This window comes from Dicentrarchus labrax, unplaced genomic scaffold (genome assembly GCF_905237075.1).
Source record: "Dicentrarchus labrax unplaced genomic scaffold, dlabrax2021, whole genome shotgun sequence".
In the NCBI taxonomy this organism is placed as follows: domain Eukaryota; kingdom Metazoa; phylum Chordata; class Actinopteri; family Moronidae; genus Dicentrarchus; species Dicentrarchus labrax.
Window position 1 is genome coordinate 20214427 of NW_026136715.1, and position 13703 is coordinate 20228129.

Sequence of the window (13703 nt, forward strand, 5' to 3'; positions counted from 1 at the left end):
ACATTAGTATTCATGCAATAATAACTAATCATCCAAGGTTTGCACTCTGGAACCGTATTGTTTAATTACACTGGGTCTCTAATGACACATTCCTCTATCCTCTCACTCAAACTCAGTGTAATGGTAACCTGGTAAACCTGTAACATTAACGTTACATGGTCAACAATTAACCTGTAACCTGCCTGTAAGCCGACAGTATAACTATGTATTTTTCTACGGTTAACATTAGCCAGTAGATGGTGGCAACGTAGATGATTAAGGTTACCCGACCTTTTTCTTCTTTTTAAGTCATGTCAACGCCACTCAATGCAAACAAGTGCGACAAGCAAACTCAGTTACAAAGCTAGTAGCAAGCTAAGTGAATGTTACATAGCTGATGCTGAGCTAACCGTCCATATGCACTAATGTGACTGACCTATCTGGGTGAGTTTTCAGGCGCCTGATAAAATTTGATGTGGTGGATCCAGCATCCTTGATTCGGGTACTGCAGACTTTGCAGTCAGCGCTCCTTTTGTTGGTGCCGTCCTGTTTGAAGTTTTTATAACCAAATGTAATCACAAATGGTACAGCAGCAGCTGCGTGCCGCTGGTCGCCATAGTCGTCATCCGAGGTACTAGTGCATGAGGCCACGAGGCGCGCACCCAATGCGTAATATGGTTACCATGGTTACCATGGTTACCATGAAAAAAAGGAAGGAATCACATTAAGCTCGTCAGACGTTTCAGAGTTTCCTCAATATTAATATGCCAAAAAAGAAAACACAATCCGAGTCCGAGTCGAGTCTGAAGTCTTTTGAGCACGAGTCCAAGTCAAGTCTGAAGTCTCTGTGTGTGCGACTTAAGTGCGCCTCGAGTCCGAGTCGCAAACTCAAGTCCCCATCTATGACATTCATGTCGAGAAAGTAAATCAAATATTCACTTTCATTTTAGCTCTGGTTTGGCGTCCACTGACTCTTTAGCTGAGAAAAGCTAAACGCTTCCCTATGTTCACCAGCAAGTTGTTCACTTTGTCTTTCTGCCTTTCAGTGTTGGATAAATAAGGTGCACAGTTAGCTTGCGTTTGTAGGAAACAGCTGCCTGCATGGATTTATGGTGTATTGGGGGATTGGTGAAAGCTGGGAGACTGAACTACACAGCAAAATGCAGTCCAGAAAACACACATTTATTTTAATCTTTTATGTGAAAAAGAGAAAGAAGCTTTGCAAATGCATGATCTTCAGGGCTGGACTGCCACCACAAACATTTGTGGTCCAGATTACTTTTAGTTGTAGGTTTAAATCAAATATATATTGCTTAGTGATGTTTGAAGTGTTACTGTAACACCAGATAAACTGATACTAAGTAAATGAATGCAGACTAGTAAGTATTAACTCAGTTGATGTTTAGTTAATCCAAAGTTGATAAAAGTCTGTATAAAGTAACAAAGGAATGTTACAAGGAATGGTTGGTAACTGGTTAAAAGTATGAAGAATAACAAAATGTTATTACTACAATAGAGACAGGATCCCACTGTACTGAACATATGAGATGATAAGGAATCAATGGGTGGCCTACATGCAGGCCAGTGGAGGAAACAGGGTAATGGAATGAAAATGGTTGGTGCCAAGATGTTTTTTAGAAAAACACAGCTCCAACTGGATCCCGGGGGCTCAAGGTTAAGCCTCAGCAGGCAGCTCTGCCATGAGTCTTTCTGTAGGGCTACTCAGCTGCAGCGTTGGGCCCTCTATACATCTTTTCAACCGCACAGGCTGGCTCTCTACACAGCCACTCAGCTCAGTGGGACCCTCTGCAGAGTCCCGCACTTGGAGCCATTTGAAAGACAAGAATCAATGAATGGAGCTATTAAGACAGACTCGTAGTTTGCTGTTTCACGGCAGATGGCAACCAAGTGTGAAGTCCTGCCTTTCCCAGCAGGAGGGGGTCAAACTGGGCATGAGGAGTAACGAAAGCTGGATATTGGCAAAGAGCTAAGGAAGGGAAGGAGACAGGGGGGTGGGAGAGTGCCAACCTTTTATTGGGAAGTCTGTGTGCTGGAATATGTGTACATATAAAGCACAGAAGGTGCGTTTAAGAATTTTTTTTTCTTGTGGATTTAGGTGCTCGTCACAATGTGTGTGTTTTCCTTGATGCCGTTTTCTGCCTCCCACTCAATCTGTCAACCTCAGTGTGGATTTTGGACTCTGGGTTTTATTGCACATCATGAAAAACAGCAAACGTCCTCCTCTGCTCGTGCTGAACAACTTTGAGCCTAGTAACAGAATATAGTGGTTTGCGTGGTTGAGAACAATGAAAGCAAAAACTAAACATGATGGGTGGTACTGAGCAGTTATAAAAAGTAGGTCACCTGTTTGAATCCTCTGATCTGCTGAGAACACAGTTGCTGTCCAGGAACTTTTTAGCAGACCCCTTGAACTAATCAATTGCTGGCAAACAGTCAAGCCCTGTGTGTATTTGTGCTGTTTTGCACTGATTCAGACTAATATAAAATGAGGCATAGTTTTGGAAGTTCAAGTGTTAAATAGTAATGGTTTAACCCTTTAACTTGATGTTTGTGGTGCATTTCATTCACAGATGTCTGCAGGTACAAGAGGAAAAGACTAGAATGACGTGTGCAGTTTAAAGTTTTAGCCGTGAGTTAAAGTATGTAATAACTTAAGATTATGACTGGTTTATCATGGTGGAGGTATTTGGTATTGACATTGCTGCATAGAGAAGTGCTTATGATAGAGACATGTATGCATGCATGCCCAGGTGTGTATGAAATGACTTCCAGGTTGTGTCAGCTGTATGAGTGTTAAAACCACCTCAGCTGTCTTGACTGACTGATGTTAAGATAGCAGTTGTCCTCCTGCTTGAGTGTGTACGTGTACTGTGTGTGTGTGTGTGTGTGTGTGTGTGTGTGTGTGTGTGTGTGTGTGTGTGTGTGTGTGTGTGTGTGTGTGTGTGTGTGTGTGTGTGTGTGTCCCACCATCACTCACACCACAAGCACATCCTTTCAGCTTGTCAGAGTGTCTGTCTAAATGGCGGCACCACAGGGAGTCTGTTCATTTATTTAACCAATCGTTAACTGGTGGAGAACACACACCCGTCTTGTTTGTCTGACCTCTTGAGAGGACCGGGCCGAGAGCCCCCGGACTCGACTCTGGGTGGGATGATCTTTGACCCTCTAGGTGTTTCATCTCAGTGAGGGGCAGACATACACATACTCTTTCTATCTCTCTCAAGCCACCTTTCTCTCTCCGTCTCGGTCTTGTGGTTCCGTCTGTCACACAGATTTTACTCAAAACGTATGAATGTAGCAAGAAATACAAGGGGAATAGGCTCATTTTGCATCAGCTGTGGTGAAGTGAAGAAATAGGCTCTCTTACTGCCAAACAATGTTTTGAAAATGTATTAGCATTGGACAAGCTGTTATTGTTCTGTGCTGCCAGCTAATCATCGCTATATTTCATGTTTTCATCGAAAGATGAAAACAAAGAAATGCATTTAGCAATATTCTAGTACACCAACCAATTGATGTAAACTTATGACCTAAGGGGCGTCATTAGTTGTCTGCAACAGTATAGTTTCTCAGAGAGCATCATCTCATCTACTTTATGGTTTATGGTGGTCATAGTTTATTTAACAAACGTGTCGCCATTTCTTTGTCATCAAAAACGGTTTTATATTTGAGAAAACAATCATCTTGAATCCTAAAACATATGAACCTCTGATCTGTGCTTTAAAACTGTGTGTTTCTGCCTCACCCCTTTCTCTCTCTCTCTCTCTCTCTCTCTCTCTCTCTCTCTCTCTCTCTCTCTCTCTCACACACACACACACACACACACACACACAAACTGAAGTCCTCATGGTGACTGACAGAGCTGCCTGAGCAGTGTCATAATAAACCACCATATTAGGTAACGACATACAGGGGACCACACACACACACACACACACACACACACACACACACACACACACACACACACACACACACACACACACACACACACACACACAATCAAACAAAACAAATGACACAAACTTGAACATATAAATATGCAGAGAAACACACACAAACATGATGAAAGACATGCACATTCAAACATATATGTATAAATATATAGAAACAAATGTGTAGAAAGACACACACACACACACATTGGGAAGCAGACATTTATAGGCACCCAATAACAACTGACCTCAGTAGAACCATATTGTAGACTAAAGCAGTTCGGATGCTCCATTTTTCAGTCAAAGTCCATTTTTACTTCAGTGTTCTGCTTTTTGGCACTTAGAAAGAAACTTACTGAGTAGCTCACTTGCTCTCACTACGATGGCAGACTTCCATGACAACCTTTGTAAGTGCTACATATGGGACAGTCCAGTGGGGAAAAAGCTCCTCAGCAGGGCCAGTAGCATTAATGTGGATAAAAAATGAACCAAAAAGATTGAAAGCATAATAAAAAATGAATTACTTGTAAATCACTCTTTCATTTTTCCCACGCATGTTGCCTTTGGATCAAAGCCCTACAAACTGTAGAAGATTTTTTTGTTGTCATTTTTTCTCCATTTCTAGTTTTCTTACTTGGCAATTTATATCTGTAATTATTACCATAACTCTTAATCAGCCCTGGTCCTGTCTCGCTCCGGAATGAAAAGCAAAGAAAGCTTGAGCTTCCCATGCTGTCACCAGAGTGAGAACTGAGTGGTGAGAGAGGGAGCCCATCCATTATTTCACTGGACAGTGAGGAAAAGGCCAAGCACAACAGCATTTCAAATGAGGTCTGTTGGTTGGCCAAGTTGCCTTTAAGATGCTTGAAGTGAGTCCAAACTGTAGAGGTTTAGATATTTAACATTTTTTAAAATCAGACTACTAGAATTTAATGGCATCCCCCAAAGAAGACCTGCTCCCTCTGTAGATAAAAGCAGCTCATTCTAAGGCAATGAAAACACAACGATTCCTATATTTAGGTGAATATACACTAATGAAAGCATACCAATGAATATTACATTCCATTTCTGTCAGTAGACCCTCCAAAATGTTACACGAGAGACCTTTAATGTGTAGCTAACTTTTATCCAGTGAACTACAAACCATGGACAGCTAAAAATTGCCAATTTGTGAACTCATAGATAAAGGCCTGGATTTTATTGCTAATTAATTCCAACTTTTCACATATAAAATTGGAAAAATGGTCTATTCCTTTTTTTTATTTACATAGTCTCTCTTTAAGGCAGCAGATTTAGGTTCGAGATTGTTAAATGATACATATGTATATGTATGTGTGTCAGTAGTCACTTGTCTCAATGGTTTTGTAGCAGGGATCTGGATGTATTTTGTTTGGCACAGCTGAGTACAAAGTGGCCTGGATGTCTCTCTCTTTCTGCATCGCAGCACTTGTGTGTATTTGTCTTGGCAGAGTTTGGCCAAAGTGACTCTGACAGTCTAATCAGCTGCATAGGAAGCCACACCATTCCTCTGGATCATAATGAGATAACACAGACACACACACACACACACACACACACACACACACACATATGCATACACACACACACACACACACACACACACACACACACACACACTCACACAACCACTGTCTCTTGCACATTTAAATGCAGTGAAAAATTGGGCACAGAAGTGCACAGACACATACAGACACTCACAGTGTGTAAAAACACCCAGATCACACACACACACACACGGGGCAGAGATGCAATGACGTTTATGTCAGAAACAAGACAGCGAAGAGGTGCTGAAAGAATAAGGATGACTAATGAGTGAGCTGAAAGTCCTCGGCAGAGAAAGAGATGGAGAGCAGAAAACAGATGGCAACAAGAGCAGAAATTCAAGATTCAAGAAAACGAAAGGGATGAGATAAATGGAAGAAATTAGTGTAAAGGTTCAATGACATAAAAAAAACACTACACATTTACAATATGATATATGTCAATCCTAATAGAAATTTTCAATGTTCAGTATCTCTATGATATAAGGAAGTATGAAACCACCATTTTCTGCTGTTAGTAACACACTTTTCTTCAAATGGTGGGTTTGCAATTTTGGAACAAAAAAAGTACACGTGGCAGAACTTTACAAGCGTAACCTAAAATAGTCATATCGTGCCTAGACTCCTGTGAAAATTATGAAGGAAATCCTCATTAATATACAGGACTGGAAGAATGTAGAGCAAGACAAGATTCAGAGTACTTTTTGAATATCCATCATTTCAAATTTAATGAAGTGTGAGCATGTGCGTGCTGGTGGGCTGCGCATGTTCACTTTGACACCTGTAAAACTAATTCAAACCTCTATATGAGCATTCAAAAGGCTACATGTAGATCAAATAAGAAATTAACTGTCTCTCCTTATTTCCTGAGACCTGTTGGACATGCCAGTGTATATATAATCTTTGTGTGTTTCTGACAGTAGCAATTTGCTGTGTCCATGTTACTCAGCACGTATTATTGCACGAGTGAGTATGTGCTGGTGCACGTACAAAACTTAATGCGTGTGGTTGTGCATATTGTCCACTGTGTTTCTTACAGTATTTTTATCCCGCTGACTTCAATGTCATCATCTCCCCTGTGATCTCCGTTCAGTCGAAGACTCACCCTCCCAGTAACAATACTCCATTGTCTATTAGAGGAACAGAGACTCATGCACACTGAGTTCACTGTAAGGACATTTAAATCAGTAAAATGGGCTTGAATCAAACACGAGGTCTTACTGTTGGTCCTGTCGCCTTACATTCCCTTTTTATCCTGGAAAGTCGCATTGATCTCACCCAGGCTGCTCTGGCAGAGACAGCCTGGTACACTCATGTCGTTGAAGTGGGAGTAGAGAGTCTAAAAACAAAAGGCCTTTTGTCCACAGTGACCCTGTCATGACCTGACAAATCACACAATCCAAGGATGTGGCCAGTGTTCGTCAGGTGAACTTGACTAACTGGTGAATGACGAAGAAAGAACCAGTCTGGTAATTTAATTGCTTCCTTACTTCTTCACTGCCGGAGTAAAAAAAAGGATTTAATGCAGTTTGATGTAAAAGGGCGATCCATGAAAGATTTATTTTCCTTTTTGGAGGCATTTTCAGGCTAAAAGTACACGATTTTTTTTTTTGGGGGGGGGGTTCTTAATTTTTTTGGTGACTTTCCTTCTGGCACTTTTTTATTACTTGAATTTTCTGTTCAACGTGAAAAGCTGAAAAGTTCATTTTCCAAACTGTCTATTGTTGCTGTTGCTGGAATATACTAAATCACACCACTTCCTGTGCTGCAGAATATTTTTCCCAGAGAAAAACACACCTGCTGCCAGGCGCTTCTCACAACAAATTAAATGGGTTTGAAGAAAAGGGTATTGGTTCTCCCAACCAGACAGACAGAGTGGAAACATTTTCACATGTAAATGTCATGGATTATGACTTTATATGTTTACTTGGTCAGTTACTGCACACTATGCGTTGAGTGAGTTTTATGATGCTGTCATTAAACCTGTTCTCATATGAACCATCAAAAATATTTCTCTGTTGATAAAGTTTGGTTTTTAAGTGTAGTTTTTATTTAATAACAGTGTTGTGCACTTTGTTTTCCTTTGTAACCCTGCTGGCTCCTCAACACAGTTCAGCTCTTAGGGTTGATATGCACTGGGAACCGGGTGGGAAACTTGTATGAAATCTGGCAACTGCAATGATCCTGCATTTCCTCGTTTCTCAGACAGTGTCTTTAGTTCTCAGACAGATGCAGAGTTCAGTGGAAGGACAAATAAATCTGAAACACAGGCTGAAACTGGAAATAGCTCCAGTGCCACTTCTTTGTGTGGACAATGGAACAGAAAAGCAGAAGAATATCCTTCCCAGTTAGTGAAATGAAAACTTTATTAAAGGTCTGTGTTGGTGAACTGTGTGGCCATACCTGAATGAGATTAATAATCTCAGGTTCTCCAGTGGACTGAGCCTATTCCTCAAGTAGAAAGTGAAAAGACTTCCCACATGCAAGGGTTGATTAAAACATAGTACAGTTATTCATTTCTGTTTCACATAAAAGAAAAAGATATTTGAGGAATTGATGACTTCTATGTGTAACCCATCCATGTGTCTTTTTTCCCCCACAGCATGTGTTTACGATGGATCCTACGAATGTGGAGAATGGACGAGGGAAGGTTCCACATGACCCCAGCGTCCCCTTTGCTAGCACCTTCAGTGGTATGTCTTGTGTTTGTGTTTTGTCTATATTTCTAAACAATTTGTCAAGTTATGGAGCTAATATGGCTAGGGAACCCGTTTCACTCTTGGTTTCTGTCTGCCTCTTCACTGTCAACCATAAGGAAAACTGAGGACATAAGATCCAAAGAAGTGGGTGTTCTTTCCCTTTGCGCAAGTTGACCCAGTGTGACCAGGCTGTCAAATTAACATTGTCCTTTTTGGTATTCGTTATCTGCCACATTAATCTTTTTAAACTGCCAAACACAGGTAGTCTACCTTTCACCTCTCTGCACAGATCTCTGCTATGTTTTGAAATGATAATAATCTCAAGAACAGCAACCAGGGAAACCTTCTTTGGCTCTGACATACACACACACACACACACACACTGAAGCTTTGCTGACTATAGGTGAAATAGTGTTGGGTGTTTCTCTTTGAATGTCATTAGGTATTAAGCTTAAAATGAAACAACTCTGATTTATAACAGTGACAGACAATCCTGGGAGCCGCTGAGGTGTGTGTGTGTGTGTGTGTGTGTGTGTGTGTGTGTGTGTGTGTGAATGCATAACTTGATCCCACCTTTCTCTCTCTACAGCTGGGTGCTTTCAGCATCAGTATTTATCCCACAGTGTATCGTATCTGGCAGGAAAATGTTAAATTATAGCCAAATATTCAGTAGTTTGAACCTCAGCAGAGATATACGGTACAGTGGACACATTAATACAGAACAATAAACACAAAGCTGTTGAGGAATGCCATTTGCCCTACAGAATCTCATTGTAGAATGACTGCTTGATAAAAATTGATTTTTAACATACATGCTGGAATAGAATGGTAATTTGTTCAAGGTTAATGCACCTGCACCAATTTAAATGTCACTTTCAATGTAGAGAAGGTTCAAAACGTTGACTCAGCAGATTTGTTGGCCCCCTCAAGGGCAGAAGGATTGTGTAAGATGACCAGACGGCGGGAGTTTAAGCTCCTGCCACAGGACTGTCCCTGAGTCTGACTGACTACTATATGACCGTGACCACTGACCTCTCTATGGATTTTCCCCATCAGGGATCAATAGTGTGCTAAACTCTGAATGGTTCTTATTGGCCCTTGATGTATACCGACACTCCATCGTCCTACAGACACAGCCACACAAACAGAACTGGACCAACATATTAAAGCACATGATGAAAAAATAACGAAAAAGAGATTCCAAGAATGAAACAGTAAAACATGATGAAAGTCTGTATCATCAAACCAATAATGTTTTCCGCTCTTCAATATCAGGATCTTCTCCCAAAATACACACAGCTCAACAGGCTCTGTCATCACCAATTTCTACATCTATGTGTGTCTGTTTATGTTTGCTTACTTGAACATGATTTTGAATTTACTCTGTCGTTGCGTCTGTTTGTATGGTTAAGAAGGATATGTGTGTTTCTAATACCATTATTACAGCCAAATCGGAAGATTTTGATAAGATAAAGGAGAATTAATTTACACCTGTGAGATCACTGAAACAGTCTCTGGCCTGATTCAGTTTCTATATGGCTCACTTTGCTGGGAAAAATGTAAAAAACAAATAGGATTATTTTGAAAAACTATCACTCTCATAATTCTTCATTTAAAAGTGGTTGTAGAGATTTCTGTCCTTGGCTGTTTCCAAGTTCTAGACTAATGATGGATAGTCCCGGCTACTAAAGGGTTTTCCAAGGTTCATGTACGAGACATGCCACAGGAAATATTTTATTTCTATTTGCAGGAAAATCAATTTTCTGAGTTGTTAAAATGTAAAGTGAGTCTATGCCTATGGTCTCAGTCTCAGTGAAGGATGTACTGTACCAGTCTGTTCTTTATTGGATTTGTTCAATATCCTCTTTACTTCCTCTCCTCTCCCTCATTTGCCTGAACCCCCCATTTTTTCTCTGTCACCCATGATTTCCTTATTGTTCGACTCTACCAGACATTTTATTTTCCCCAATCTCTTTTCCTTTATTGCTGCTGTTCCTTTACATTCTCATAACCTTATTGTCCAATCCTTTCCTCACCCACCATCCACTTAACCTGACTGTGCCAATGGTTTGTTACACAGAACTATCTGGGAAGTCAGTTGGAAACTGTTTGGAAAAGGGAAGATATTTTCAAAAAATACTCTGCAGGTGATTGGATGAACTGGATGATTAGATGATCTGTCCATCACAATCATCTATCACAAGCAAACTTCAACCAATCATATCAATAAACCATATAACCAAGTCAGGAGAAGACCAAACATATCTTTTCCATCGAGAAAAGCCTTCAGTGCCATTCTTTGCTCTTCTTTCATTGAAGAAATACTCTCCAGTTCTGATATAATTGATGCTACCAGCAAATATGCTTACCTCTTTAACAGCTGCCAGTGTTGTTTCCAAGCAAACAGTCACTTCTCACATACGTCACACACACCTAAGATTAAACCACATGCATAGTTTATGACGTAGCTGCCAACAATTCCTCATAATTTGCGTGATTTCATCATCTTGTGTGTCCAGCTGCTTTGCAAGGTTACCATCCACTCTCGTTCCTATATGTTGGTTTCCTCTACCGCTTTCTTTTAAACATACTCTCTATCTCTCCCACTACCTCTGTCCTTGCTTTCTATAGGTGGGGAGTTGTATACAGGACTGACGGCTGATTTCTTGGGTAGAGACTCTGTGATCTTCAGGAGTATGGGAGGTCGCTCCATTATGAGGACAGAGACTGACCAGAAGCTCCTCCATGGTAATGTTTCACTGTTTTATTAACCTCTTACATTTGATACAGAAATAAGAAAATTAAAATTAAACATTGATTTCCATATCAAGAGATCTTGCAGTGTGTTATTATTATATTAGGGTATCTAATCCCAGGTTAAAAGAAAAGCTGTGTTCAAACCTGAGCTGCCTGTGCAGAGTAGACTTTAATATAAGATGGAGACTGCAATTGCCAAGTGCCATATGTAAGATATTCATATTAAAAACACTGGTAAGATCATGAAAAACAAACTATCTACGACTATGTTGCATTTTATATTATGTGTCACCAGGTCACATTGGAAAATCTTCCAGACTGATATATAGTCTTAGGTATTTATCATTTTGATGATATTATGTGTTTACATCCACATCTCTCCATCCTTACATCTTCCTCTGCAGACCCTAAGTTCATTGCTGCCCACCTGATCCCAGACAACGACGACAGAGACAACGATAAAGTGTATTTCTTCTTTACCGAGAAGGCCACAGAGGCAGGGGACAGGGAGGGGGCCATACACACACGTGTCGGACGAGTGTGCGCGGTGAGAAGCTTTACTGTTTATGTATAGTACATGATGATATTTCTGTTAAAGATGCAGCAGGTAACTCAACAACTTCTCATAGCAGTGGGTTAAGTAAGCTTCAGCATATTTTACTGGCCAACATTTTGAAACATCTATTGCATGTGAAAATATGTGCAGAAACAATGTCCCACTTACTCAAGATAATAAGACACCAGACACAAGTTAGCTACAGATACAGATACACACAAAAAGATTTTCTTTTGGCAGGTGTCAATTGAGTGAAGCCAGATGGGCAGGAGAGCAACACAATGCACTTCCTTATGGCCACATAAATATGCAGTTCCAGGAATGAGACATCTGCAGGGGTGTTTCACTCCAGAACAAGGTTGTGGAGTTTTGATCTGGGAGTCCTTTTGGGCTTTCTTGTTTTCTGGAGGATCCGTTATGGACCTCAAATTATGAGTCAACGCCAGGCCTTTCAGTCTGATGTATAGATTCACACTCCCACTGGAAAAGGTTATATGAGAAAACAAATACAGAGAAAAAGTGAGTTAAAAAGAGACAGTTATTTGATTTAAGGGTCTGTTTCGACATGGTCACATACAAATGTCTGCAGGATTAACTTCCCAGGACAGGAGGCAATGGTTTTATGGGTTTATCCTTCTACTGTGACAGTTAAAAACAATGTTTGTGGAAAAGACAAATGTCTTTTGAGGTAATCAAATATTTACATTTCCCCAAAGGACTGTGAAGGCCCCATGATATTCAAAATCATATGAATCCTTTCTACAAAACACACAGTTGTCAAATTGCCAAACTGTGATCCTTGTCTGCTCGGCACGCTCTCCCACATTCTTTCACGCATTGATTTAACTTATAAAACCATATGTGGGCTGTATGTGCCACATGCAAATAAAGGTCTGCATAGAAGAACACACACTCACACACACAGCTGCAGGATTTCTGTAGAGACTGTTCAACTGTGCCAGAAAAGTTTGCACAAACTTCTCAGGCAGAATTCCACCTGAACCTTCAAATTATTACTTTCTTTGTCATCCTCATATCCATCCGTCCTACTCCTCTCTCTCTCTCCATCTGTCTTCTTTTCTCTCCTTATACACACGTATTAGTATAATATTTCCTCTCCAGCCATCTTTTTATCCCTCAGGCAAATCTCAAAAGTTGTCATCACTTTTCCCTGTGGTGCTTCATGCCAAGAAGCCAATTATCACTGCTGATCCTCATCACACACACACACTCACACACACACACACACACACACACACACACACACACACACACACACACACACACACAAATGTCCATGCATGCTGTCATTCATATACGTGCATGCACACATAGATGTTGATTTCTTCAGTTCTGCCTTCAGAGACAGTGAAGGATACACACACGTGCACACGCTCCCTCAGCATCTATTGTGAGTGCTTACACATTTATTCTCTGCAAAACAACAATGGATTGTGTTCACAAAAGATTCAAAAGAGGTATAGTTTAGTTTCATCCTAACAGCATGTGTCTGTGCAGTTGTAATGTACAGTAGCAGTAGCTTCATGTGAGGTAGTGCTGACTTTCAGGTTTAATATGAATTGATTTAACATCAGATACATTGTGTAGGATTGCAGACTTTTTTTTTATACACAGTCCTTCAAATGTAGGTGCCAGTTTCACTCCCACCTTGTTTCAGGGGCTTTTTGTCTTAAGTTTGGTCTTCAACAGTAGTTCGATGGAGGTTATATGACAGACTCCTTCATTGCCTTGTCTTTACATTTAAGTAAAGTCCTGATGTAAATGTCCTAAAATTGGGAAATTATGTAAGAAAATGGGCAACAAGTATGCTCTGTTTTAGCCACTTCAAACAACCTTAAAGCTCCTTTAACTTCCAATCCAATCCAAATCCCTTGTGCTAGAGTACAGAGCCAAAAGAATGGAACTGTATTTGGAAATGAATATGCAGCTGTGTTTTATAGATTGTGTGTACTGTATTTCTGTCCTTCCTGCCAGAATGATGTTGGAGGCCAGAGAGTACTGGTGAACAAATGGAGTACTTTCATCAAAGCCAGACTAATGTGCTCTGTACCAGGACCTCACGGCATCGATACACACTTCAACCAACTGGGTGAGGACCTTTTTTAAAATAAACTAAAATGATGCTTTTGCATCTGCAAACATCCAGCAGCATTTCAGGTACAGTTGCACAAAA

General features: G+C 40.4%; 1 protein-coding gene across 2 annotated transcripts in view; it reads left to right on the forward strand.

Moving 5' to 3' along the window:
* The window catches only part of sema3bl (sema domain, immunoglobulin domain (Ig), short basic domain, secreted, (semaphorin) 3bl), a 63324-nt gene that overhangs the window by 35059 nt on the left and 14562 nt on the right, over positions 1-13703 (forward strand). For both annotated transcript variants that reach the window (XM_051424469.1, XM_051424468.1), the window contains exons 5-8: positions 8100-8190; positions 10828-10944; positions 11358-11500; positions 13505-13619. In XM_051424469.1, the coding sequence (XP_051280429.1) occupies positions 8100-8190; positions 10828-10944; positions 11358-11500; positions 13505-13619 (466 nt within the window). The remainder of the gene's footprint in view (positions 1-8099; positions 8191-10827; positions 10945-11357; positions 11501-13504; positions 13620-13703) is intronic.